At 40.7% G+C, this 24,885-nt stretch overlaps 1 protein-coding gene across 1 annotated transcript; it reads right to left on the bottom strand.

Annotated features, from left to right (window-relative positions):
- Positions 1-3,132: 3,132 nt before the first annotated feature.
- On the bottom strand, positions 3,133-22,178 carry FBXO9 (F-box protein 9). The gene is made up of 12 exons (XM_010156034.1): positions 22,044-22,178; positions 20,914-21,072; positions 20,444-20,501; positions 17,441-17,540; positions 14,231-14,361; positions 11,246-11,360; positions 10,523-10,641; positions 10,115-10,205; positions 8,611-8,706; positions 7,797-7,890; positions 6,885-7,039; positions 3,133-4,524 (listed from the first exon to the last, which is right to left on the bottom strand). The coding sequence occupies exons 2-12, from the start codon at positions 21,058-21,060 to the stop codon at positions 4,416-4,418; spliced, it is 1,215 nt and encodes a 404-aa protein (XP_010154336.1). The 5' UTR covers positions 21,061-21,072; positions 22,044-22,178; the 3' UTR covers positions 3,133-4,415.
- Positions 22,179-24,885: the final 2,707 nt, after the last annotated feature.

The following is a 24,885-nucleotide window of genomic DNA, read 5'->3' as shown; positions in this document are numbered from 1 at the left end:
CGGAGTTAAACCACGACAGTAAGCTTATGGTTTTTCCACATCCTGGACAGTAGAAAAGACAAAACAAAAAGCACCTCAACAGTTCAGCCATTGTAACATCGACAAAAGTTTCCAAAGATACTGGCACACATTACAGGGGATTTGCTTGGAGTAAAAAAATCGAAACTGACACTGTTGTTTTCTTTCTTTAAATAAAAAACCTTGTGTAAACACCATTTGCCTTTGACATTCTGGCCAGCTTAGCTCAGAGTCTACTGCTGGTCCTTCGCTCAGAGCACTGAATCACCCCATCTCTACTTCCTCCCCCCATCTACAGCCCAGCATTACACACAAACGTTTAACTGGTGCTAATCTCCAATTAGACTGAGTCAAATCAGTGTAACGTTGGATCATCTGAGCTTCTTCTCTCCACACCACCGTCAACTCTGCTGTCATTAATCCATTGCATAAAAGAGATCTTGTAGTGGTCATTGTCCCCCCCCCAGCTCCTGGACCACTCTACTGCCCTAAAGATTCCCGTCAAGCCTTGGCCACTGTGCAGTGAGTCTGGCAGTGAGGCGTCCCTTGGCCGCAGCAAACACTCCTGCGTTGCCGAGGTGGGGAATGGGACTGACCGTAAAAAGTTCAGTTGCCTGGCCACGGTGCACACCCGGAATTCGGTTACCTTGCCTTGGAGGGGAATAAGAATGGAATAACTAATCACTCCCCTGACAGCCCTGAGACAGCTCGGGAAGGCCTCATCCAGCCTGGCCTTGAACACTTCCAGGGATGGGGCATCCACAGCTTCTCTGGGCAACCTGTGCCAGTGCCTCACGACTCTCTCAGTGAACAGCTTCTTCCTGATATCTAATCTAAACCTCCCCACTTTCAATTTAAACCCGTTACCCCTTGTCCTGTCACTACAGGCCCTTGTAAACAGCCCCCCCTCCAACTTTTTTATACCTTATTCTTTTATTCAAGTTACTAATAGAATTACTAAAGGACAATTTCCCAGCAGTAAATGAGTTATACCAACTAATGTCTCTATACGGTGATTAAAAGGACAGTAGAACTACATTATGAGAACACAGAGCAATTAAAATCTTGGACTATTAAAAATCACTACATAGAATGATGTAACTAGTCACCCACTTCTTTGCTGAAAAGATGTGCTGGATTTGGCTGGAATAGAGATAATTTTCTTTAATTTCCCAGCAGTAAATGAGTTATACCAACTAATGTCTCTATACGGTGATTAAAAGGACAGTAGAACTACATTATGAGAACACAGAGCAATTAAAATCTTGGACTATTAAAAATCACTACATAGAATGATGTAACTAGTCACCCACTTCTTTGCTGAAAAGATGTGCTGGATTTGGCTGGAATAGAGATAATTTTCTTTACAGTAGCTGGTGTGAGGGTGGGGTTTGGGTCTGAATTACTAAAGGACAATTTCCCAGCAGTAAATGAGTTATACCAACTAATGTCTCTATACGGTGATTAAAAGGACAGTAGAACTACATTATGAGAACACAGAGCAATTAAAATCTTGGACTATTAAAAATCACTACATAGAATGATGTAACTAGTCACCCACTTCTTTGCTGAAAAGATGTGCTGGATTTGGCTGGAATAGAGATAATTTTCTTTACAGTAGCTGGTGTGAGGCTGTGTTTTGGATCTCTGCTTAAACAGTGTTGATAACACAGGAATGTTTTTGTTGCTGCTGAGCAGGGCTGACACCAAGTCAAGCGCTTTCCTGCTTCTCACCCCACCCCACCAGCGAGTAGGCTGGGGGTGCACAAGAAGCTGGGAGGGGACACAGCCGGGACAGCTGACTCCAACTGGCCAAAGGGATATTCCATACCCTATGACATCATGCTCAGCATATAAAGCTGGGGGAAGAAGAAGGGGTTCAGCATGATGGCGTTTGTTTTCCCAAGTAACCATCACATGTGATGGAGCTCTGCTTTCCTGGAGGTGGCTGAACACCTGCCTGCCAATGGGAAGTGTTGAATGAATTCCTTGTTTTGCTTTGCTTGTGTGTGCAGCTTTTGCTTTACCCGTTAAACTGCCTTTGTCTCAACCCATGAGATTTCTCACTTTTACTCTTCCAGTTCTCTCCCCCATCCCACCAGGTGGGAACTGAGCAAGCGGCTGTGTGGTGCTCAGGTGCCAGCTGGGGACAAACCACGACCAACAAGCACTGTTTTAGTAGCTGCACATGAACAGACAGTACCAGGATCTGCTGATAAACCATTTCAATAGACAAAACTAGCTCAACTTTCCACATTTCGCTAAATGTGGGGAACAAGCACAGTTAATTGCAGCTCAGTCTCACAGACAGAAGCTCACATAATTTTCTTAGTGAACCAATATTTCATAAATAATTTTTAAGTAATCACTGCCCAAGACTTCTGTTGAATCAGCATCTCAATTTGTAACAGGGCATTAGCAGCTTTTCCTTTATGCCTGGAGTATATTCCAGATGTACGGCCAAGGGAATTAAAAAAAAAGGCTCAGAAGCAGCAAGTAAGTGTTGGTACAAAAAGAGCTTCGAACTGAAAGGCTCTTCTATTACACCCAACTTGGCTACTGGACAAAACTAAACCTAAACAAATAATCAGCATCACCTTCTGATTCTTGTGACCAAAGCTTTTGACGATTCTCAGCAGGCAGAATCAGATCTTTATCTTTCACCCTCAACGAAAGTGTAGGTAACTGACACCTTTCCCTGTCTACAAACTTGGCAATATTCCAAAACATGACCCTGATACTCTAAGCAATCATTTTTCCCTCCAGCAATGAGAACACAGTACACTCCATATCAAACGTTCTGTTGTATGAAGCAGCAGTGCACCTGCAGTCTCAGGATAGGCCAAGGAAGGGTTGCAGTCAGTCGTATTAGACTGGCCAGAAAAAGCATGAAATTTCATACATACACATCGTCACTCAGAACCCATATACCTGAAAGGTTCTCTGCTTTTCTCAGATAACCTGTAAGTAGTATCATAAGAGTCACTAAGAGGTTAATTCTACCTGTCAATCTTGCCTAGCATGCAGTTTATGCATGGCAACTCCTAACTGATCATCTTCAACTGTAGGAAAATAATGATTTCTTGGCAAAATAAGAAATTGCAAGGGATTGCATGTTCAAAATCATGATTTATTGATGTATTTTTAATCAGGTAGCTCCTTGCAAAGATACACTTTATAAATTATGGAACAAGTATCATTCTTTCCACAGCTTTCACATTTTAGTCCTCAAGTCCAGATCAGTACTTTGAAACGAGATGTTCAAGGTAAATTATGCAAAATGGCTTTAAAAAACTACACTAAAAAGCTTCAGTTCTTTCAGAATCCAAGATACAGATATATAATAAGCGGCATTACAGCGTCCTCACTACAGCCCCAAGCGATACAGGCAGGAGAAGCAGCGCACAGCACCTGCACCAAACCTCAAGGTACACTTCATGGTTTAGCAGTACACAGCACCCAAACATCTACAGCAGCCTCAAAAGGTATCTTAGTACAACAAATGCTCAAAGGGTTTACAGCATCTGTAGCAAGGTTAGCTGAAGGGTGGTAACACGTTACAATCACGCCCACGGGAGCCCTGCTTGCCTGCGCATTCCGACCCGGCCACTGCAGGAGCAGTACACGCCAGCACTCCACCGCTGCACCGTGACGCCTCCCAGGCAGAGCCACGCACCCTGCACACTCGTCCTACGGCACGAGGGAACAAGCACTGCCCGCACCCCTTCTCCCCTTCACGCCTACCCTGTCGAGAAGGCAGGCTCCACTGAACTTCGATCGAGTAACATTTACGACCAACTGACATCACTGCATCGGTGGGGATGTACCTCTGCGGTTAAATTTTATACTTCATGCTTGCTTGCCCTTGATTGTTTTTCCTTAAGGTTGATGTTGACAAAATGCCAGATCTTAAAGGCAAACAAAATAAGTTTAATTTAAAGAAAACATTTATTTGAAGTTCTTTTCAGTCACACATTTTAACAGATATAAGACAACTTTCTCCCCTTCCCATTTCAAGCCTTCACCAGAGACCACACGCACTGTCCCACAGACAGTGAGATTTTCCTGTAACAATTCCTTTCGGACAAACCAGCATCCAGGCAGATGAAGACTCACATTTTAAGCAGACAGATTTATAAAATATGTTTAAAAAAAAAAACCCAAAGCAAACAACAAAACTTTGTTATCAAATTCCTGTCACAACGTCAACGTGTTTAATACTTATAAGCTTGATCTCAACACAAACCCCCAGCCGTCCATCGTCAAACCAAACACACCGCCTTCAAAAAATTCCCCAGAGTTTTAAAATGTCCCAAATATATACACATTTATAACTTAAGTGCTCATTAGCTACAACCTTTTATTCATGCAAGAGTTGTGAGAGGAAAAGGTGTTTCTCAGAGCGGCTTTTCTGAAAACGCAGTAAAACTCTTCACTCGTGCAAAGAACAAAGGGGTGTACATTTTGTCAATGTCGAAAGTGGTAACAGCTGTCTCACCAGTCGATCTGCAAAGAGTATTGCAACAGTTAAATTAGACACAAGGTGCTCTTTAAGTCCCTCAGTAACGCAATCATGTTCCACAGGACAGTGTGTGCACCCAACTACAGCTGGAATGCCTTTGGTCCTACCTCATCCTGAAAGCATCTGAACGTTGTCCGAATCACATGATACGCAATACACTTCTACTTCAATACCAAAGAAACCACCTTCCCCTTCCATTCCTACCAGCAGCTCCGAGACTTGAAACAGCGCAGGACGTCGCTCAAGTCCCTGCCCATGGCAGGGGGGTTGGAACTAGATGATCTTTAAGGTCCCTTCCAACCCAAACCATTCTGTGATTCTAAGTCACCATATTAATACTGAAGTAAAAAAATCCCCTTTGTTTCACTTAGAACACTGAATTCAGAACACAAAGTGACAGCAAAACATTGTATCTTTATAAAACTTTAAAAAGAAGAAACACAAGTATTTCTGAACATCAGTGACAAAACACATACGTCCTCCCAGCCGTGTTTCACACTCATCTTTATTCTAGTTTCCAAAGGACACCACCATACTGAGAGGTCCAGCAGAACCTGAGCAGTACAGAAACTTCACACTGAAAAGAATGTCTGATATTGCCACTTCTTCATAAATTAGGTATGAAAATCCTGTCTTTTATAAAGCAATTTTTCTGTTTATGGAAGTTACCTATACTCCCAACCACCAGTAGTTTATTTCCTAGATTTTATATACTTACAGCTCGACAGCTGAGCTACATCCCTAAAAAACCACTGACTATAGGGATTAAGAAGACTGTAAGACAAGGCCTAAATCCACCGTAAATGCCAACACCAAACATCTGGACAGCCAACTTGCCAGTAATTCAGAGTGTCAGGCAGAAGAACAGTGGCCATGGCTCTTGCTTGGTTAGTGATCAGAACAGCCAATCACAACCCCGTATTTTGCACTGCTGGATTATATAGTTTGTAAGCGTTACAGTTCTCACCTGATGGGTGCAGACATTTCTAGCTTGCACATACCAAGAGGAAAAGAAATCTATCTTAATAAATATATGTTTTCCACACCACTTGACTGTCACCATGCTGTCATTCAACCCTGATTCAGCTCTGAACCGGGGGTCGGTGCTGGGACCTGTACTGTTTAACACCTTTGACAGTGACATGGATGATGGCATTGAGTGCACCCTCAGCAAGTTTGCCGACGACACCAAGCTGTGTGGCGTGGCTGACACGCTGGAGGGAAGGGATGCCATCCAGAGGGACCTGGACAGGCTGGAGAGGTGGGCCACTGCCAACCTCATGGAGTTCAACAAGGCCAAGTGCAAGGTCCTGCCCCTGGGTCGGGGCAATCCCAAGCACAAGTACAGGCTGGGTGGAGAGTGGATAGAGAGCAGCTCCGAGGAGAAGGACTTGGGGGTACTGGTGGATGAAAAGCTGGACATGAGCCGGCAGGGTGCGCTGGCAGCCCAGAAAGCCAACCGTATCCTGGGCTGTATCAGGAGAAGTGTGGCCAGCAGGTCGAGGGAGGGGATTCTGTCCCTGTACTCTGCTCTGGTGAGACCCCACCTGGAGTGCTGCGTCCAGCTATGGGACCCCCAACACAAGAAGGATACAGACTGGTTGCAGCAAGTCCAGAGGAGGCCACGAAGATGCTCAGAGGGCTGGAGCACCTCTGCTATGGGGACAGGCTGAGAGAGTTGGGCTTGTTCAGCCTGGAGAAGAGAAGGCTCCAGGGAGACTTTATTGCAGCCTTCCAGTACCTGAAGGGGCCTACAAGGAAGCTGGGAGGGGACTTTTTACAAGAGCCTGTAGTGACAGGACAAGGGGGAACAGGTTTAAATTGAAAGCGGGGAGGTTTAGATTAGGTATCGGGAAGAAATTCTTCACGGAGAGAGTGGCGAGGCACTGGAACAGGTTGCCCAGAGAAGCTGTGGATGCCCCATCCCTGGAAGTGTTCAAGGCCAGGCTGGACGAGGCTTTGAGCAACCTGGTCTAGTGGAAGGTGTCCCTGCCCATGGCAGGGGGGTTGGAACTAGATGGTCTTTAAGGGCCCTTCCAACCCCAACCATTCTATGATTCTATGAAATCACTCAAACACTGTGCATAAATCCTTTAAATGGCTAAAATACTGCAGTTCTACTACTTGAGAAACTCCCCATACCTCTATAAAAAGTTAGGGGTTTTCTTAACGTAAAAGTTCATTGTAATGTATCAAATCTGGACCATTTACTGTTTTCAGGACATTTTGTTAAAGCCTCATAAATCTCTGCATCTATCTTCTATACCTAGTACCAGATGAGTCAATGTCACCTGTGTTGCTACAGTGAAGCATCCTTCTTTGATCTTGTTCTCCGTCTACTTACTTGTAAGTTACGTGACAAGAATGATGTATCCAGACAAGTTTGTTGAACCTCTGGCGCCCACTCGAGCACAACTGCAGTCCAACGTGGAAACTGTGGTCTGTTTCTTGCGGAGGAACTCGTCGGAAATACCTGTATTTGTGGTAGTCAATTGGTTTCTGTACAAAGAGAAAAAGAAGCTTCATGACCGACAAAGAACACATTGTGCAACTATTTATCCTGAGGCCTAAGTGACTGTGAGGACAGATTGTTAAACTCTCATGCTTAAAAGCAAATACTGGTATTCCTTGAAAATACATCAATTTAGATGTTAATTATGGAAGAAGTTTTCATAGAGAGTAAGATAAGCGTGGAGGACACCACCCAAACTATGCAAACTCACTGTAACGTGATGTAACACTCCCAGATCTTCTCAAGTTTTGCTTGACACCTTGTTAATCAGAGAATTTTGTGATGTAAATGTAAATAAGTAGATCAAATAACTCAGAGTTCAATTACTGAATATTGGGTTATTTAGTCTGATTTAATGTTGTCGAACATAACTGCACACAGCCAAAACTGATCTCAGAAAATGACTTCTTCATCCTATCTTTGTGTTTGTTAACAGTGTTAACAAACCACCTAATAGCACCACGTGGCAAATAAGACTCAGGGGGAGAATTGTTGCTCAAATGTGAACCAGATATTTATCTGTCTTAATAAAAAGATTATATCAGATCTGGGGGAAAAAAGATAAATCACCGTGCTTGTCTATATTTTATTTTTAAACCACTTAAAAAATGAAATTCATTTTTTATTCCTCTGATGTAAAGCAAATCTTCAGGTACCTTAAGACATTCAGGCTGAGAAAAAAAGGTTTTAAAAAGCCCCTGACCCACGCGAACTATCCTCCCTCTATTCTACTTTGCGACCTACCTCTTCCTTTTTCTTCATTATCACAGCAAATACTTTGGTTTGATTGTCTGTTTCCTGGGAAAGGCGATAATGGCCAAGCAAGATAGCTTCCGTTCTGGAAGGTTAAGAAGAGGACAGTGTCAGGGACATAAAATTACTCTCTGTCTCAGAAGAGTGACGTACTTAGGAGTAGCAGCAAGGAAAAGAAGACTGACTGAATATCATAATCAAGAAAACTATTTTTATTTCCATTTAGTAAAGTACCCTGCTCATTGATGATATGACACGATGAGAACATTTTGTAAGCTTGCTTTTAATTTTCCCATATGGGGCAGTGAAGACAAGTTAGTCAGTTCTACCTAGCCTACCGCTAAATATTTTCAGACTTCTGGTGAACAGCTCAAACCTGTTCTAAAGTCACAAATGATTTTCTATGTTTTTAACAAGTTTGTGGAAACATAAAAAAGAAATCAAGCAATAATTTAGTCATATCACACCAAAAACTTCACTTCCCGTCAAACAGGCAAGGAAGTGCAAGAAGGCAGACAGTAACAAAATGTATCTTTAAAAGGATTCTAACACCCCGGGGCTAAGAGCATGTATCCTGCCATCTACTTTCTTGAAAAGTTTAAAATCACATAACCCACAAAGGAAATCTAATTAGATTTATAGTTTTGAGAAGAGAACTATAAAGATCTGTAACATGGTATAAATATCATTGTATATTTACTGTTGCTTTGCTAAGCCAGGATACTAATCAAAGACAAAAGAAAACTGAAATTGCAAGGTAAAGGCAAGATGAAAATTGTAGGGCCAAATATTTCATTTCAGTAACCTGGTATTTTTAGTCCGTAAGCGAGGAACTATAGATGGAGGATCTTCAGGTGTTGTTAGCATCATAACTTGACCATCTGGAAAGAATCTCAAATACCTGCAAAAATATAATTACACAAGACCAACCTAGAAAACACATCCTTTTTCTGTTGTGATTTTTTTTTAATTGCAGGATGATTCCCAAAAGGATATAGAATTTGAAAACATAGGATTTGTAACAGGATTTGAAAACACATTTCTTCACACATGATACAACAGAAAAAAAGAGATCAGAACTCAAAAGAAAGTTTTGAAGATTAAAAGACCAAGTCATGAAGAGTTATGAAAGAGAGCAGAAGTTCAGGAGTTTTGTCATTTTTAATCACAGCAAGAAGGCTACCGGGGAATCAAAACTGACCTCAAGGAAGTCTCTCCATTCCTATCATCAACTGAGACAAATGCAGCAAAGTTTTAAGTGTGGTATCAGTACAGAACTGACAGTGTCATAGGGACTTCTTCAGGTTCTGGGATCTGATCAGTTTTTACAGTACCCAGATACTGTGCTGACGTTTGTGAGACTATAGAAATAGCCATGACATTCAATGGTTTCTATTTTCCAGCCTCAGAAGGGACAGCAGAATGGAACAATAAATGCTGGGAACAGCAAGATGAAGAACAGCAGATAAAATAGGGTTAGGAAACAAAGGGCAAGGTATTTACAGCAAACTGAGAAAGCCCAGCACCTTGAATATTTACAATTGGTTACAAACAAGTTAAAAGACAATTTTTGCATAATCACTTGTTTTCCCTTTGCTGAAAGGGGCCCTTCCAACCCCAAGCTTGTTCAGCTTGGAGGAGGCTCCGGGGAGACCTTATTGCAGCCTTCCAGTACCTGAAGGGGCTACAAGGAAGCTGGGGGGGACTTTTTACAAGGGCCTGTAGTGACAGGACAAGGGGTAATGGGTTTAAATTGACAGTGGGGAGGTTTAGATTAGATATCAGGAAGAAGTTCTTCACAGAGAGGGTGGTGAGGCACTGGAACAGGTTGCCCAGAGAAGCTGTGGATGCCCCTTCCCTGGAAGTGTTCAAGGCCAGGCTGGATGAGGCTTTGAGCAACCTGGTCTAGTGGAAGGTGTCCCTGCCCATGGCAGGGGGGTTGGAACTAGATGGTCTTTAAGGTCCCTTCCAACCCAAACCATTCTATGATTCTATGATTCTATATCAGAAATGTAAAGCAGAAGTGGTTTGGGGAAAGAAATCCGTGGACAAGTGTTTCTGTTTTTACTGTTTCATTTTTATCTGCATGAATTGGTATAACTGAGGATGAAATGTGTTTCTAAGCCCATCTCTAATTAACATAATAAATCCTATTTCTTAAGACCTATTCTCAAAAATGTACATAGCTTTTGCACACTGCAGCAATTCCACTGAGTTTTACAGCATGATTAATGTCTGTGATATCAAGGGCTGGATTTAAAGAACTTAAGAGAGAAACATTTCACTCACTCATTGTACTACAGTTCTACCTGTAATATTCCACTTGGTGCCACGCTCTATAGAAACCATCAAGAGATTGCTCTCCCTGACGTATGTATTTTGTCTTGCTGATGTATACACCTACAGGAAAGGAAGATATAAGTGTATGAACAAAAATTTTAAAAACATTTAAAATTAAAAATTAATATTTTTGAGATTAAAAAAACCCCAATAATCTAAAACTTTTGAGTTTACTTTTGTAACTTATATACATGGAAGTTTCTATTTTTATCCCTTGCACCCTTCCCTTTTCCTTACGGATATTCTACAGATTCAAAAGCCCAAACAAATTGAGATTCAGCCGAACAACAGTGTCAGAAACATCAAACCCAACTGACTGCTGCTGTCACAGTTAGATACAGAAAAAGACTGAAACTATTTCCAAAGGTACATCTTACCATCAAATCGAACACGGGGCCTTTCCAAAAACATTTCCCTCCAAGAGGCATATGGAACAAGCTTATTGCAGCTCCTGCCCCATATTTTCAAACAGACTTGATGCCAGATTTCAGGATCTCTAGTGAAAATGAGAAAAAAAGTAAACCTTGTTTAGCTTTTAGGTATCAAATTTTCTTGAACAATAGCTCATAATTTAAAATCACTGACTAATTTACTTAATCCTGGAGCGTTTGAAAGCCACTTCTTCCTCCCAGTGAAATTCAAGAATGTGATGCCATTTTGAGCCAAGTACACAACAACAAGAGTGCAGCAGCCTGGCACTTCTCTGTGTGGCCATATGAAGATGACAACACAACAGACACTATCTTGGAGACCCTGTCGCTCGGACTTTGAAACAAGGTAGAGCAAGTATGACTTTCAGCAACATTTTTGATTATGGTGAAGTCATTTATCTCACATACCATTTAGTGGTGTCTTCAAAAGCTGATTAGCACTGCAAGGAGCATTACATGAAAACTACCATGGAAAGAAAAAGCAGGACATAGTCCTACATTTATGATTTAGCTGCCTAAAAGCAAAAAAAAGCCCTCACCTTTCCAACACTGGCAATTTTGCTCTATGGATTTATTATCCAACTCTACACATGCCTGAGTGTAAAAGAAGCTCATTTTTCTTCCTTAAAGCAAAGAGAAGCTTCACTCTAGATGACTTGTCTACAATACCTGGCGCAAATGTAAAATCCTCGACAGACAAGAGATAGTTGCTCTAAGGATCTTAGGTCCAGGTCACTCGAAACCACCCAGCGGAAAATGTACATTAGTACTTCCATAGGCAACACTGCAAGGAGAAAATAAATCCTTGTTAGATGGTAACGTGTAAATCTAGAGGTTATCTATAATTCCACATTTGACTATTACTGACTTTCCATTTAAAATCCTACTTTTTCACACTGTAGCCAGATGCCAGGGAACAAAAATACGATCTTTAATTAAAAATCCCTATACACTGGAAAAAAGTCACATAACAGAAGAATGAAAATCCAGATCTGAAAGCACATTACGGTAAGATGATAGGATAAAGCATAGTTTTATACTACAAATATCCACAACTGTAAGGTGTTATACCAAAAATTCCACATCCACGTTGCACATCCAGTGCCTGCAAAGCAGTATTTTCTTCAAACTGAGCTAGCATGTAACATTATCTCAGAGCACTCTGCTTTTGCATGACAAGCTAAATACGCTCCACTCGGGTTCAGTGTTGGATAGGAGGTCCTAAGACCAACCTATCCACTACGGAATTGTGATGGTACCACTCTATATTTTGTGGAACAGGTCCACTGATTGAAAATGGTATCACACACCATTGTTGTGCTGAAAGACTTCTTCTCATGTAATACAAGATAATGACAGAATCCTCATCAAAGCACCACAAGAGCACAGGATAATTTTCCTGGCATTAAAAGTTCAGTCAGAAAACCCTTGGATATTAGGCCAAAATTCTTTCTAATAGCTTTCTGCTTCCCTAAGTTTTCTGTGTTGTTTCTCTCGCGTATAATCTTGTTTACTGATCCTACACCATCAGGAATTGCACTTCATTTACTTTCAACTGCTGCTGCTTTCCAGAACCTATGGCTTGAACTGTGTCACCACGTGCACTACATGATTTTACTCATACTAACTGCTTGGAGATCAAATGGAGAAGAGAGCTGAGCAGCACAAAGGTACACTAAACAGTAACTAGCTGTAAATACTGTGGTAGGGACTGCAATTTAACAGAATTCTGATTTTTAGTGGAAAAAAAAAAAGCTTAAAAAAACCTGTGTTGCTGCACTCTCACAAATCCAACGAGACTGTTTTTGCTTATAAAATTTGATGAAACTGAAGTTTCACATTTCAAAATACTACCACGATAAAAAGTACATGCACCTCATTGGACACCAGTTTCTGTATTTCATTTAACACACATCTCATTTCACGAGTCTGACTTAATTCTATGCCTTATTATTGAGAAGTCATAAATTTGCTAGACTGCCTGTATCTGCAACCATTAAATTAATGTGTCATTATAAACAAAAGTTGTGCAGATTATTGCTACAAGGCACAGAACAGCCTCTGGGAACCCAGGAGCTCTCTGAGATGTGAACTCTTAGTGCCTTGGAGAATGGGAGACAGAAAGGCTTGAAAACCTCTTACTAGTGCTAACAGGTATCCATCTTCCATTCAGATAGTCACCAGTCAGACACAGCCTTCCCTTATCTATCTTACCACCCGTGTTTCTAAGTTTCTAGTAAAGTAGGGATGTTAAAGACACTTCCCTTCAGATACTGGGCACACCCTGTAAGAAAAAGATTATAGTATTTCTGGTGAAGAATTTCTTGGTCCTAAGCTTTGATTGCGTAAAAGAAAAAACTACTATGAAAAATTGCTCATATACCAGGGAGGGCAGTAAATATATTCAGTATGTCAGTTACACAGCTGAGGGCTGATCCTGTCCTGTACTAAGGGTTACCCAATATTCTAAGATTACCAATGTCAGTAAAATGGAACACAGGAAATCAATTCAGCCAAAACCGTTGCTTCACGTTGTTTCAGTTTTCCTTGGGCTGCTCAGTTCTGTGACTATTGTACTGCTGTGATGACCAAGAAGGATCCTTTCCAGCCTACTAACTTCTGAAGCAGACATCATGATTTTAACAGTTTTCAATCTGCTATAAAAGAATCAGTAAACAAGATACTTTAACACAGGACTGGTAGACAGGCAGAAAATAAAACCAGAGAGATACTAAGACTGCTGCTCAAAAAAGGCATCGCCTGAGATCATTTTATAGTAACACCTACAACATCTTGACTCGACTGGCAAAAAAGAAAGAAAAGATGCTTTCCCAAGTGTACAATGCCACAGTTATTAAAATAAGAAACAACCCAACTGTTTTCTTTATGTTTTGACTTGAACAGCTTGCTACATTCACTTCATGTTCCTTCCATGAGCAGAACAGAGGCCAAGATTTCCAAGAGTGACTGATTATTCGAGATGCAAAATACACATGCTTTAGAGGCATCTGATTTTAAGAGAGTTCATGGCTTATACACCCTCTCTACAATTTAGAACTCATAAGGAAGTCTCAGGGCGACTGTCCTAGAACTGAAGCACTGAAAATCATTAACTTTCAAAAGCCTTTCTAGCTATTTTATATAGTCTGGCTGAACCTCAAAACACATTTGTTGTAAAAAACTGATACGGAATCAGATAAAAACAGGAAATACAAAGATGCATATTCTTCACAGAACAATCGTCTCTTATTCATATTTAAGAATTGCAACAAGTATTTGAAAACCGAAACAAAAAATGCCACGTATGACTTTTTTGAACATTAACTGGAAGGAAAACTGGAATACATTGACTTCAACAAGTCTGTTCCAAGAAGTTCCTACTTTAAGGTATGACTGATGCTGAAAAATTCTACTTAGTAATAGTACTACATGGAAAAGCTTGTTCAATACAAGCAAAACCACGTATGAGAAGAAGATCTGTTTAGCTAGCTGATGATCTTTTTTCCTTTACATCTAACTATAAAAGTCAGCAATGAGATACCATGTACATTTCTTTAAAGGTGGCTTTAGAACGAAGCAGACAAACATTTTAATAGAGTGCAGCATCTCTCTACATTCCGTCTCTGAACTCCTACAGTGTATCTTAACTCATACCTGAGATGTGGGTCTGGCTGACATCAACCTCAGGCTGACAAAGTTTGACTGAAGATTCCTGAAGAGTTAACTGCTGCTGGAAATCCGTCAGGAGATCAGCCATTTTGTCATCCTCTTTGTTATCCTCAACACTAGAAAAGGGGGAATGTCAACACTGTGATATTGGACAAATCACACCAACAGATGTCCTTGTCTTGGCATCAATCCGCTGTCTTGCCCTCAATTCAATATAGCTGTTTCCTCTGTGTTTTTAAAGCAATCTCATTTTACCATACAATAAAACAACTACTGCAATCTTGTCAAATTCATTTAGATTTTGCTGGAATCCATCTGACAGTAATAACATTTTTTTCCATTTAATTCCAATTCCAGTTTCTTTTTCGATTTGAGAGTTCACTGTTTTTAGTGAGGTCACTGAAGAATTGCTTGACCCCATAAAAAGACAAATCTCGTATTTTACTCTGCTTAAGATAAACCGTAGGCAGGAAATAAATTATAACTGATAGAAAGTTATATTTTAGAATCCTTATCACAATATAAGGTACTCAAAACAATTAAGGATTTGTTTGGTTTTTTACTCTTGCATTATTCACCGAAGAGAGATCCTCAGTGGGTTTATTCATCAATTATGAAGGAAAACTTTCCTTTAGGAAAACTACACAGCTCTCCTTGACCTCAGCACAAAACACTTTCTTTCCCCTAACTTGGTGCACAAGCTATCGAAGACATCTTCCAGTCACTTTTTAATATTATTCAATTCTCGTCTGAAAAAGCTTAATAGAATGAGCTGAGAATATAAGTAAGCAACTAGTAGACCTACATATGGGTTCTAAAGTATTATAGGGAAGAAAATGATGTTTGGGCCTGTCATAACTAAAACTATAGTAAGATGTTGCACTGAACATACGTTTCTTTTAATTTGATGAATATGATGGCCAGTCTCAAGACCGACAGGCCACAGTCAATTGTTTTTTTTCAAATGTAATTGTCTAATTTGGTTTTTCTCACCAAGATTGTATCAAACACCTAGAACACTAATTCTGAAAGCAGGAACATCACAGCTAGAATCTCTTGAAAAAACACACCTTTACAAGTGCTGCTTTTGAACAATAATTAAGAGCACTGGCTATTTTTCCCTTGCTGTCACATAGTGCTGGGGACAATGCAGCAATATCCAGTCTAATCCTCCCCTGGCACAATATGAGGCCATTTCCTCTTGTCCTATCACTTGTCACTTGTGAGAAGAGACCAACACCCACCTCTCTGCAGCCTCCTTTCAGGTAGTTGTAGAGAGCGATCAGGTCCCGCAGGACTTGTGCTCCAGACCTTTCCCCAGCTCCATTGCCCTTCTCTGGACATGCTCGAGCACCTCAGTGTCTTTCTTGCAGTGACCGGCCCAAAACTGAACACAGGATTCAAGGTGCGGCATCACCAGTGCCCAGTACAGGGGCATAATCCCTTCCCTAGTCCTGCTGGCCACGCTGTTCCTGATGCAGGCCAGGATTCTGTAGGCCTCCTTGGCCACCTGGGCACGCTGCTGGCTCACATTCAGTCTGCTGTTGACCAATGCCCCCAGGTCCTTTTCCACCGGGCAGCTTTTTCCAACTCATCCCCAGGCTGAGGGGGTTGTTGTGACCCAAGTGCAGGACCCAGCACTTGGCCTTGTTGAACCTCACACAGCTGGCCTCGGCCCATCAATCCAGCCTGTGCAGATCCCTCTGCAGAGCCTTCCTACCCTCAGGCAGATCAACACTCCTGCCCAGCTTGGCGTCAGAGAGACTTAACGTAGTAGAGAAAATGATGCTAAAATAAGAAAATAATTCTTAAAACCCATGATTTTTATGTGGCTGTTTATCATCCGGTATTTTTCCTAGTGAACAAATGCACAGCAAAGATTTCATGCTAGCAATGCATTTAGAAACTAAACTAACAGATGTAAGTAAGGGGGCCTACAAGGAAGTTGGGGGGGGATTTTTTACAAGGGCCTGTAGTGACAGGACAAGGGGTAACAGGTTTAAATTGAAAGCGGGGAGGTTTAGATTGGATATCAGGAAGAAGTTCTTCCCAGAGAGGGTGGTGAGGCACTGGAACAGGTTGCCCAGAGAAGCTGGGGAGGCCCCATCCCTGGAAGTGTTCAAGGCCAGGCTGGATGAGGCTTTGAGCAACCTGGTCTAGTGGAAGGTGTCCCTGCCCAGGTCAGGGGGCTTTGAACTAGATGGTCTTTAAGGTCCCTTCCAACCCAAAACATCCTATGATTCTGTGAAGTAATGCACTTTGCTAATCTTACTCTCTTTTATATTGAGTCAATTACTGCATTAAAGCTGTACTGTCCTTGGGCAAGAAGACTGAGCTAGTGATACCACACGGACGTGGCTGTACTTTCCTCTTTTATTCTCAGTTTTAAAACACTTGACTTCTTGTAGCAGCCTACGGCTGCTACCAGTAAGCAGCAAATTGGGAAACTTTGTTTCATAAGCTTGTCTTCACTATGCAATGTGAGCTATAACAGAAGTTTTGGCAGTAACCTGAACCCTGTCCTCAAACATGAGTCTTGGGCTGAAGTTAGGCCAACGTTAAGCCGCTACACAACCGGCATGTTGAGGCTAGTCTGATGCTTGTAATGATGAAAGACTACACTACTCGGATTACAGTCTTTGAGCTTCTAAGTGTATTGCTCTACTTCCTGGAAATACGCCCATCAGGTCATGTTAGTCAACAAGAGAACAATAGTATAACCCCTTGCTTCATTAGGTCAGGTCATGTTAGTCAACACGAGAACAATAGTATAACCCCTTGCTTCATTACGATGCTCACTCCATGATACAAAGCTTTTACTAATGGATCCTTTTGCCACCTACAATTTTGTGTAACTCCTAAATCTGCAAATCAGAAAAAAAAGTAAGAAGTGACTGATGCTTTTTTCTTTCTTTTTTTAAGTGACAACATAACTATTTGTAATCCTTCCCCTTGAATTTAACCAGTTCCAACAAACCTGTTACCTTCTCTGAACAACAGAATAGGAAATTCCTTCTTGGACTAATGCATCTGTAAACTTTCTGTGAACAATGTCCATCAAATTAAAGCAGACAAGTTTTCCAAATGCTGAGAGACTTACAACTGCTTACCACAGCTGAGCATTCATATCCTTTAGAAAAAAAAATTCAGGTTTCGGTACTCCTATGCACTTAATCAGTAAATTTTCATACTTACCACCTCTTTCCAACTCCATCACCATCTGGGGACCGTGTATAGTTGATCTTAAACTCTATGTCAGGCACAAGCTGCATGGCTAGACGATAAAACTTGATGGCTGAAAATAAAGGTTTAATGTTTAAATGTGTCTGATACCTAGACTAGCTTATCAAAGATTTTTTCAGAGATCTGACTTCAGCTAAAAGCACTGAAAAGGTGCTTTTATGTCTTTGTCTCCAAAGATTTTTTCAGAGATCTGACTTGAGCTAAAAGCACTGAAAAGGTGGAAAATGTCTTTGTCTAGTAAATACTTAGTCTAAACTGATTAGGTTTAAATTCAGTACAGAAGAGAGGAACAATAAGCACCTATTTTCAACTAAAAACTTCATGTATTCTTCAAGAATAAAGAACTCTCTCTGATGTGTTCCAGCTTTTACAGGTTTGCCTTAACTACTACAAGTTCAATTATGAAGTATAAAATTTTACATTAAAACATCAGAAAGTCTTGATTTCCTTTGTTGCCCAGCACTTTACAAATCTTCCTCAACAAGCCATAAAGAATTTAGGCATTATATCCATAAGTAACCATGAGGAACATGAAAGAGAACTTGAAAGATGATGCAGGTACCTTAAATCTGCAGTACAGCATGGACAGAGATTCAGACATACACAGTGTTATAAAGGTGAGAAAGATCAACAAAATATTGTTGTAATTGTAAAACTTCAACAACAGACAAAAAACAAGTTCATTTTAGTGTGGTAAAGCCCTGGAAACTACAGATGGCCCAGAAGCCAGCCACCCAAAACACCAAGGGTGAGGAACCTGACGGGAACCTTTTCGAAGAGCTGAGTAGCAAGCACAAGACCGTGGGGCATGAAGGAAAAACTGACAGATTGGGTTTCTTCTAGCATGCAAAAAACTTCTGCCCTTAACACTCCAAAGGTGATACAAACACCGAGTAGAGAAAGAGGCCCAGTAAAATCACCTTGTGGGAATGAACTGTTATTTAAGCTGCAGAATGCTTTTCTTCTGAGTTAACTCTGGATCCTTCTCAATTTAAGTGGATTCACTGTATGTTCATTCAGTCTGCTTTAATACTGGTATTACGATCACGTGTGTATTTATATGTCTCTTTGTATTCCCACATGGTGACATCAAGATCAGAGGGCAACTCTCCCTCACTTTGAACCCCTAAAAACAAACCCCAAAATAAACATCAGTGAGCGTGGAGCTCAGATTCTGACTCACTAATGAGTCTGAGAAGCCCAAGTTTGGGGCAAGTTAAGTGTTCCTATTTCCTTGAGTTCATGTCAGGGCCGGTGACTGACAGTAGTATCCTTTGGCTGGTGAGGATGAGCAATACCAGCAGCCAGCTAAAGAGGGATCACTTTCAACTTTAGCATTTAATCTTGCAGCAAGGCCTGTACTGTACTTAAACATGAACAAGCTGCTGCACATAACTGTCTCACAAACGCCAGGTATCAGCAGATTTCAGAAGCAGGCTGAAATGCCACTTGGTTTTAGGTGACCCGGGCCATGTCAGCAGATAACAGTGTGGTCTGAAAACAGATGCCCCAACATGTGCTCAGCAATATATCTATGTCTGGCGCAGGACCTCTACTCTAAGGTTCCATGCAGATGCAGGTGTAGAAACAGTTTAGTTTCAGTCTCCAATCAAATTCAACTGAGAAAGAATGGATTCACATTCATGTAATCCAGATGCCTACAACACCTCTGTGAATGCAACTGTTGGATGTTATTGCCTGTCTGCTGCCACGCTGAACATACAAGGCACTCAGGCAGATGAAGCTACAGCTTTCACTTTATATACACAATACTTACATTGCTTTCCTTGCATTTATTTTTATTTACTTGGAAACTGCTGCTATGAAAGAACCTTCAAAATCTACTGCATGATTTCCTAAACAGTAGATTATGTATCAGATTTCATTCTGACATCTTTTTTTACTGCACATTTAATTCTACACCCAATACACAAAATACCTTAACCTAAAATAATTTTGCCCCACAAGAGCATGTAATAAATTAGAAACTGAACCAACTCATTTTACTACCTACTGGGGACTCATATTGCTCTCAATTCATTTAAGATCTGGAGCAACCACCAGAAATCCCTTGCAAGGGAACAAAAACTCCCACAGTGGAGAGGAAATTTTGTATTTAACACGTTGCTGAGTTCAGGAGCTTCCAGAATACTCTCAGTTTTGCATATTTTGCACCTGCACTCCAACCAAAGTGGCAAAAACCTTCAGTGGATAAGCAGGATGGCACATACACTCTGCGTTCCTTTGGGTTTTTTTAATGAAAGAAACAGAAAACTGATATCTCCCACTACTGACCTACAGGACTTGAAGTTAGGACATGCTTCTTACCTTATCCTACATATTCTGAAAACTAAGTATGAGGAAGAACTCTGAATTTCCATTTTTACTAATGCTGACAGCAAGTGGGCAAGCAAGCTAAACATCTTAAACCTTTATGGCAAACCTCATAACATAAGACTACCAGATTTAACATTCGCTTCAGGAATTCTTAAAGAAGCTAACTTAGTGAACTATGTAAATTTTAAACAAAGACCACCACCAAACAACAAAAGATTCCATGGGTTAAGTAGTCGGGTTCAAATTGGAATGAAGAAAACTGTGAGCACAACAAATATAGTATATTGCCTTGATTAATTATGCTTATTTCATGTTACAAAAGTCATGTAAAGAAGCATGCTACATGAAGAAGCTTCCTTAAATTGCCAGATTTCAAAATACTGTCATTTTGTCTGAAAGCTAGAAATTGTTTGCTTGATCTCTCTTTAGCTTCACCTCAACCTCAGAACTGTGATATGATGGTTCCTTTTATCACAAGTTTGCTTCTCATCTAAATAACTGAGCTCTCAAATTACTATTAGCTTGCAGTTTGATTCCACCGGCCTCATGCAGTCCTGCATATAAAACAGTGTTAGACTCCTCTGCAATAAGGGTGTTCATTGTAGACTTCTGTATTACCTTCGTAAAGGGCCCCATTTTGTTCTTCTTCCACTGCCTTCAGGAAAAGTTCTTTTGCCTGCACAATAAATTACACAGGACACCTCTTAAATTCCTTACAAATAAAAGCGCATTGTCACTTGAGTTAGAATTCCTTTTCATCTTACCTACTGTAGCCTATGAAGGAGATGAATAAAATAACCCCACAAGCAGAGTGAGAAGACATATTCATGTGCTACAAGCCATAACTGAAATTCCCAATCATTGCTACTCACTCCTTACCCACAGTCTTTCAGAAAGCAGACTGGGAAGGTGATGCAAAGCCAAGCACAAAACCCAGAAAAATCTGTGTAGGATTTATGGAAAGACATTAGTATGGAGACAACAGCTTTATCTGTTGTTTAATTCAGCATTGGCTTTTACAATAGTCAGACTGCAATACTCACACACACACAAAAAATCCAAAAGTTAGACATCTTTTTTTTCTGTACCTTTTCCTCCGTTGCTATCTCCTGTTTCCCTCTGGCATCTACAGACTTTACTCCAGGCCCTCTTGAAGATGGTCTGCATGGCAGAGGTTCCAACCCACTAGAACTCATACCTGGGGCAAGCTCAAACATCCACTGAGCTCTGAACATCTGGAGCTCCGCCTAAAAAATGCAACAAATTCTGATTCAGTACCACATATTCAGACAGTACACCTTCTGAGGAGAAATTACAAAGTACAAGCACAGAAATCAGAATTACGCTGTGCACTTCCAAGCCTTAAGCGGTTTCAGTGAGTTCAGACACAGAAAGTTAGGGATTGTTTTACAGTGAATTTGAAAAAAGTGCACAAGTGCTTGTTCAATCTCATTCAATAATGTAGGCGCTTTTATCTGGACTGTTCACCTCAGAATAAAAACTGGTGTTTCTAGAAGCGGTTGTCAGTACTACGGTTATAACCCAAGGCTCCATGGGAAAGTATTCTTTCCAGGCACGATGTTCGCTCTTCTTTATGCAGAGTTATCTTAAGCAAGAAGTCAATTAGCTCTTGAAATTAAGATTTAGAAAACTTTATTTTTGGCACACAAGCATACTTAGCTTTATGAAAACCAAGGCTCTCATTTATATAATATACAAATAAGACCTCACACTCCTTTCCCTTTTAAAAAGAAAGAACTATGCTCTGTGAAACAAGACAAGTTGTAATTCTTGCCATGCAATTTTTCCAGCACCTCTGAAGTTACACTTGACATGTTTCTTGCAATCGTCATGACTTCCGGGGAGCAACTACACCGAAATTAGTACCGTAAGAGAACACACTTTTCTAGGAGACTGTTTTCATCAACTTTCTGCTCCAGAAGACTGCAACACCTTAAACTGGGATTTGATCCATGCAGAAACTGCTGTCCGATTTCTACAGCTCATCAAAGAAATTTGCCACAAACTTTCTTTTCATCTACACAGAAAAGTGAATTTGGCACAACACAATGCAAAATTCATCTGTTTCACTTCTGAAGGGGAAGGTTATGCATTTGTCAGATCAACAAATGATCTGCAATGAAATAAGCATAAATAATGCAGCTTAAATCACAGCAGTACAGTACTACGTAACAAAACACCAGCACAAGAGACATACCTGAAGATTTGCTTCACCAGATCTTTCATTGTCATCTGTTCTTACCAAATCAGAGTGACAATCTTCTTCAGCTTCTGCCTAGTAAAGAGCAGTCAGACGTGATTACAGAGTCTGCACAAGACCCTACAGCACATTCACACAGCTAACTGTCAGGGACACACATTAACAGAATATGAGCATATTCCTCTTTTCCTCCATCCTACCCACCTACCCCACAGATCAATCTTAACTGATGATAAAAACTAATCTTAAAGTTACTGATATTGTTTGCACTTCCCTACTAACCAAATGAAGTTGGGTTTTGCATTTCAGTCACATCAATCCAACACAGATTAGCTATATATCACTGGAAGGCTTCCATGCATCAGTACACTGCCAAAATACCTGAATAAATACACTCAGTGTCTAAGTCAGAGCACAGAACCAAAGTTCCAGTATTAAACAGTATCATGCTTCATACAAGAAATTAAAATTTAGTTACTATCTTCTCATTGTAAAGATGTAGTAGCTTTTATTTGTTTAATATTTACAAAAGCACAAAAAGACTGGTGGTTTGAGCAACAACAGATACTTTATGAAAATTATGGGACGATATGGCCAATCTCAAAACCTGCATGTGAAACTAAACCAGAAACGTATAGTAAGAAAATAAAAAGCTAGCATGAGAACTTGACAACTGGCTTTATTGACAGTGCTGCTGTGAGACAGGTTAAACAAATAAGGCCTTAAATAAGACCCTTAACTGAACAGGGCTCTACACAGGAGTCAGACAGCTAGTTTAAGAGTGAAACTTAAAAAGATGAAAATAAATTCTCATTGTGAAATATACTGAGATTTATGGAATCTATACTAAACCAAAGGAAAACTACCTCTGAGCTTCAGTGACAAGCCACTACAATGACAACAGCAGCAAGATGCCAGTAAGGGGGGAAAAAACCAAACACCCAAAGACATTTGTGTAAAGTTCTTCCTGCAACTGAAGCATTCCCGTTCTATGCTGAAATTCACATCAGTAGTCTTGCAAGTACATAATGCAAACTGAGATTATCAGAAGGTAAACCTGGCATTAAGATTACCACAACTACTTAAGAGGTTTCCCACTCCTTCCTATCGTAGATAACGCTCAAAGACTCCAGGTGACATTCTGTCAGTGAGATTATTCCGCGTCCTCGTAAAGAAATCTCTATCTCCCGCACAATCAAAGCACAGAAATTAAAGCATTCTTTTATTCAGAAAATGCGTAACATTTTTATCACATCTGGAAGTTCATGATCAAACTACAGAATGGTGGCAAACTGCATGGGAAGGACACATTTAATCTCTTTGTCTTGGTGACAGGCACCTCCCAAGAGTTCAGCTGTAGCGCTTGCCTCTGGTTCCCCAAGCCATCACAAACTTACTGGCTCGTCATCTGTAAACATGTTTTCACTGATGTCTCAGTCAATTTATCTTTTAGGATCCATAAAGCAGACAGCGTTGGTTGGTTCAAGCAAACAGATACTGCATCTGTTCCTACACTCATTTTAAGGCTGTACATTTTTCAATTTCACAGTGGAGAAAACAGGGAAGCCTGAATGCTCCAAAGCACGAGCAGCATTAAACCTGAGCAAGGAGGAAATAACTTAGAAATTTAATGGGTTCTGATTACAGAATTTGATTGAAGGCAGATAACGTCCTATACAGCAGTCCTATCATGTTATTTTAGCATCCAAGGATTACGTCTACTCTGGCCAAAGGGAGATTGCCTCAGAATGAGACAGCACCGAAACGGATGTCTGCAAGTGCATTATCATGGCACTGGGCTGACACAAATAAGGCCTACCTCTGCCTGCGCAGAGTGCAAGGTTTCTGGCTTGCAGCTGAATTATGTCCAGTCAGCGCTCAGTCTGGGCAGAATAAGCCTGGTTTTATCTGCAAAATGCAGAAACTAGTAATTCCTAAATGAAATCAACACACTATCTTCTTGCACCTAAGGGCACACTCATTAAAACCTTTAACTCATTAAGTGTGTAAATAAACTAATTTAAGGGCAAAAGTTAGAAATATTTACAAGGTTACGGAGCTGGCTGACGTTTACCTCTCCTTCAAAACCTTTTTGTTTCATTAATCTGTACAAGAGTCTGATTTTCCTCCCCTTGTCTCTGTTCAACTGCCCTACTTCTTCATTTCTGAGTCACAGTCATTCATGGTTCTCGACCAACTGCTCCCAAAACATCATTCCACGCTCATTAAAATGTACGTGTGCTCTCAATCCGAACAAAAAAATACATCATACTATGAAGACCTAGTCCATAGCCTAAAAGCTGTCAAAAACCATCCTGAAGCTGATCACAATAGAAGTTTTGACTAGTGATTACCTCCTCTATACTGAGCGCGTGTGTGACCTGAAGCCTCTCCTATCAAAGGTTTGTCTTCCGGCAGCAATGGCAGGGTGAGTGACCATCCCTCTAAATTTACCAGTAAAGCAATTCATTCACATTGCTACTGCACAGCTAACTGGACTGGAAAACTGATCTCTATTAACAACCTTTACGCTATTTATTTGATCTGCTGAAACCCTATAGTTTTGCTAGAACAAATGAGTAAACACAGGTATTGCTGAAACAAGGAACTTCACTAGCAGGAGATCACACTTAAAGCAGGTTGTAACTTGCAAAACATGGCTCCTTGCCCCAACTCTGGCAATACTTAAATTGTAGTTACAGCTTCTGAAGTTCACATTGTCCTGTAACTACTACTTTATGGATAAACCTAGCATGTTCATCCTTATGCTGTTGGCCTTCCTCCTTCTACAAGTCAGCTGTCATACGGAACAGTGCGTTTACCCTGCTTGAAAGTGATA

Source organism: Eurypyga helias, unplaced genomic scaffold, assembly GCF_000690775.1.
Source record: "Eurypyga helias isolate BGI_N326 unplaced genomic scaffold, ASM69077v1 scaffold41040, whole genome shotgun sequence".
In the NCBI taxonomy this organism is placed as follows: Eukaryota; Metazoa; Chordata; class Aves; order Eurypygiformes; family Eurypygidae; genus Eurypyga; species Eurypyga helias.
The sequence above is the reverse complement of the archived record's forward strand: the minus strand, read 5'-3'. Positions and strand labels throughout refer to the sequence as shown.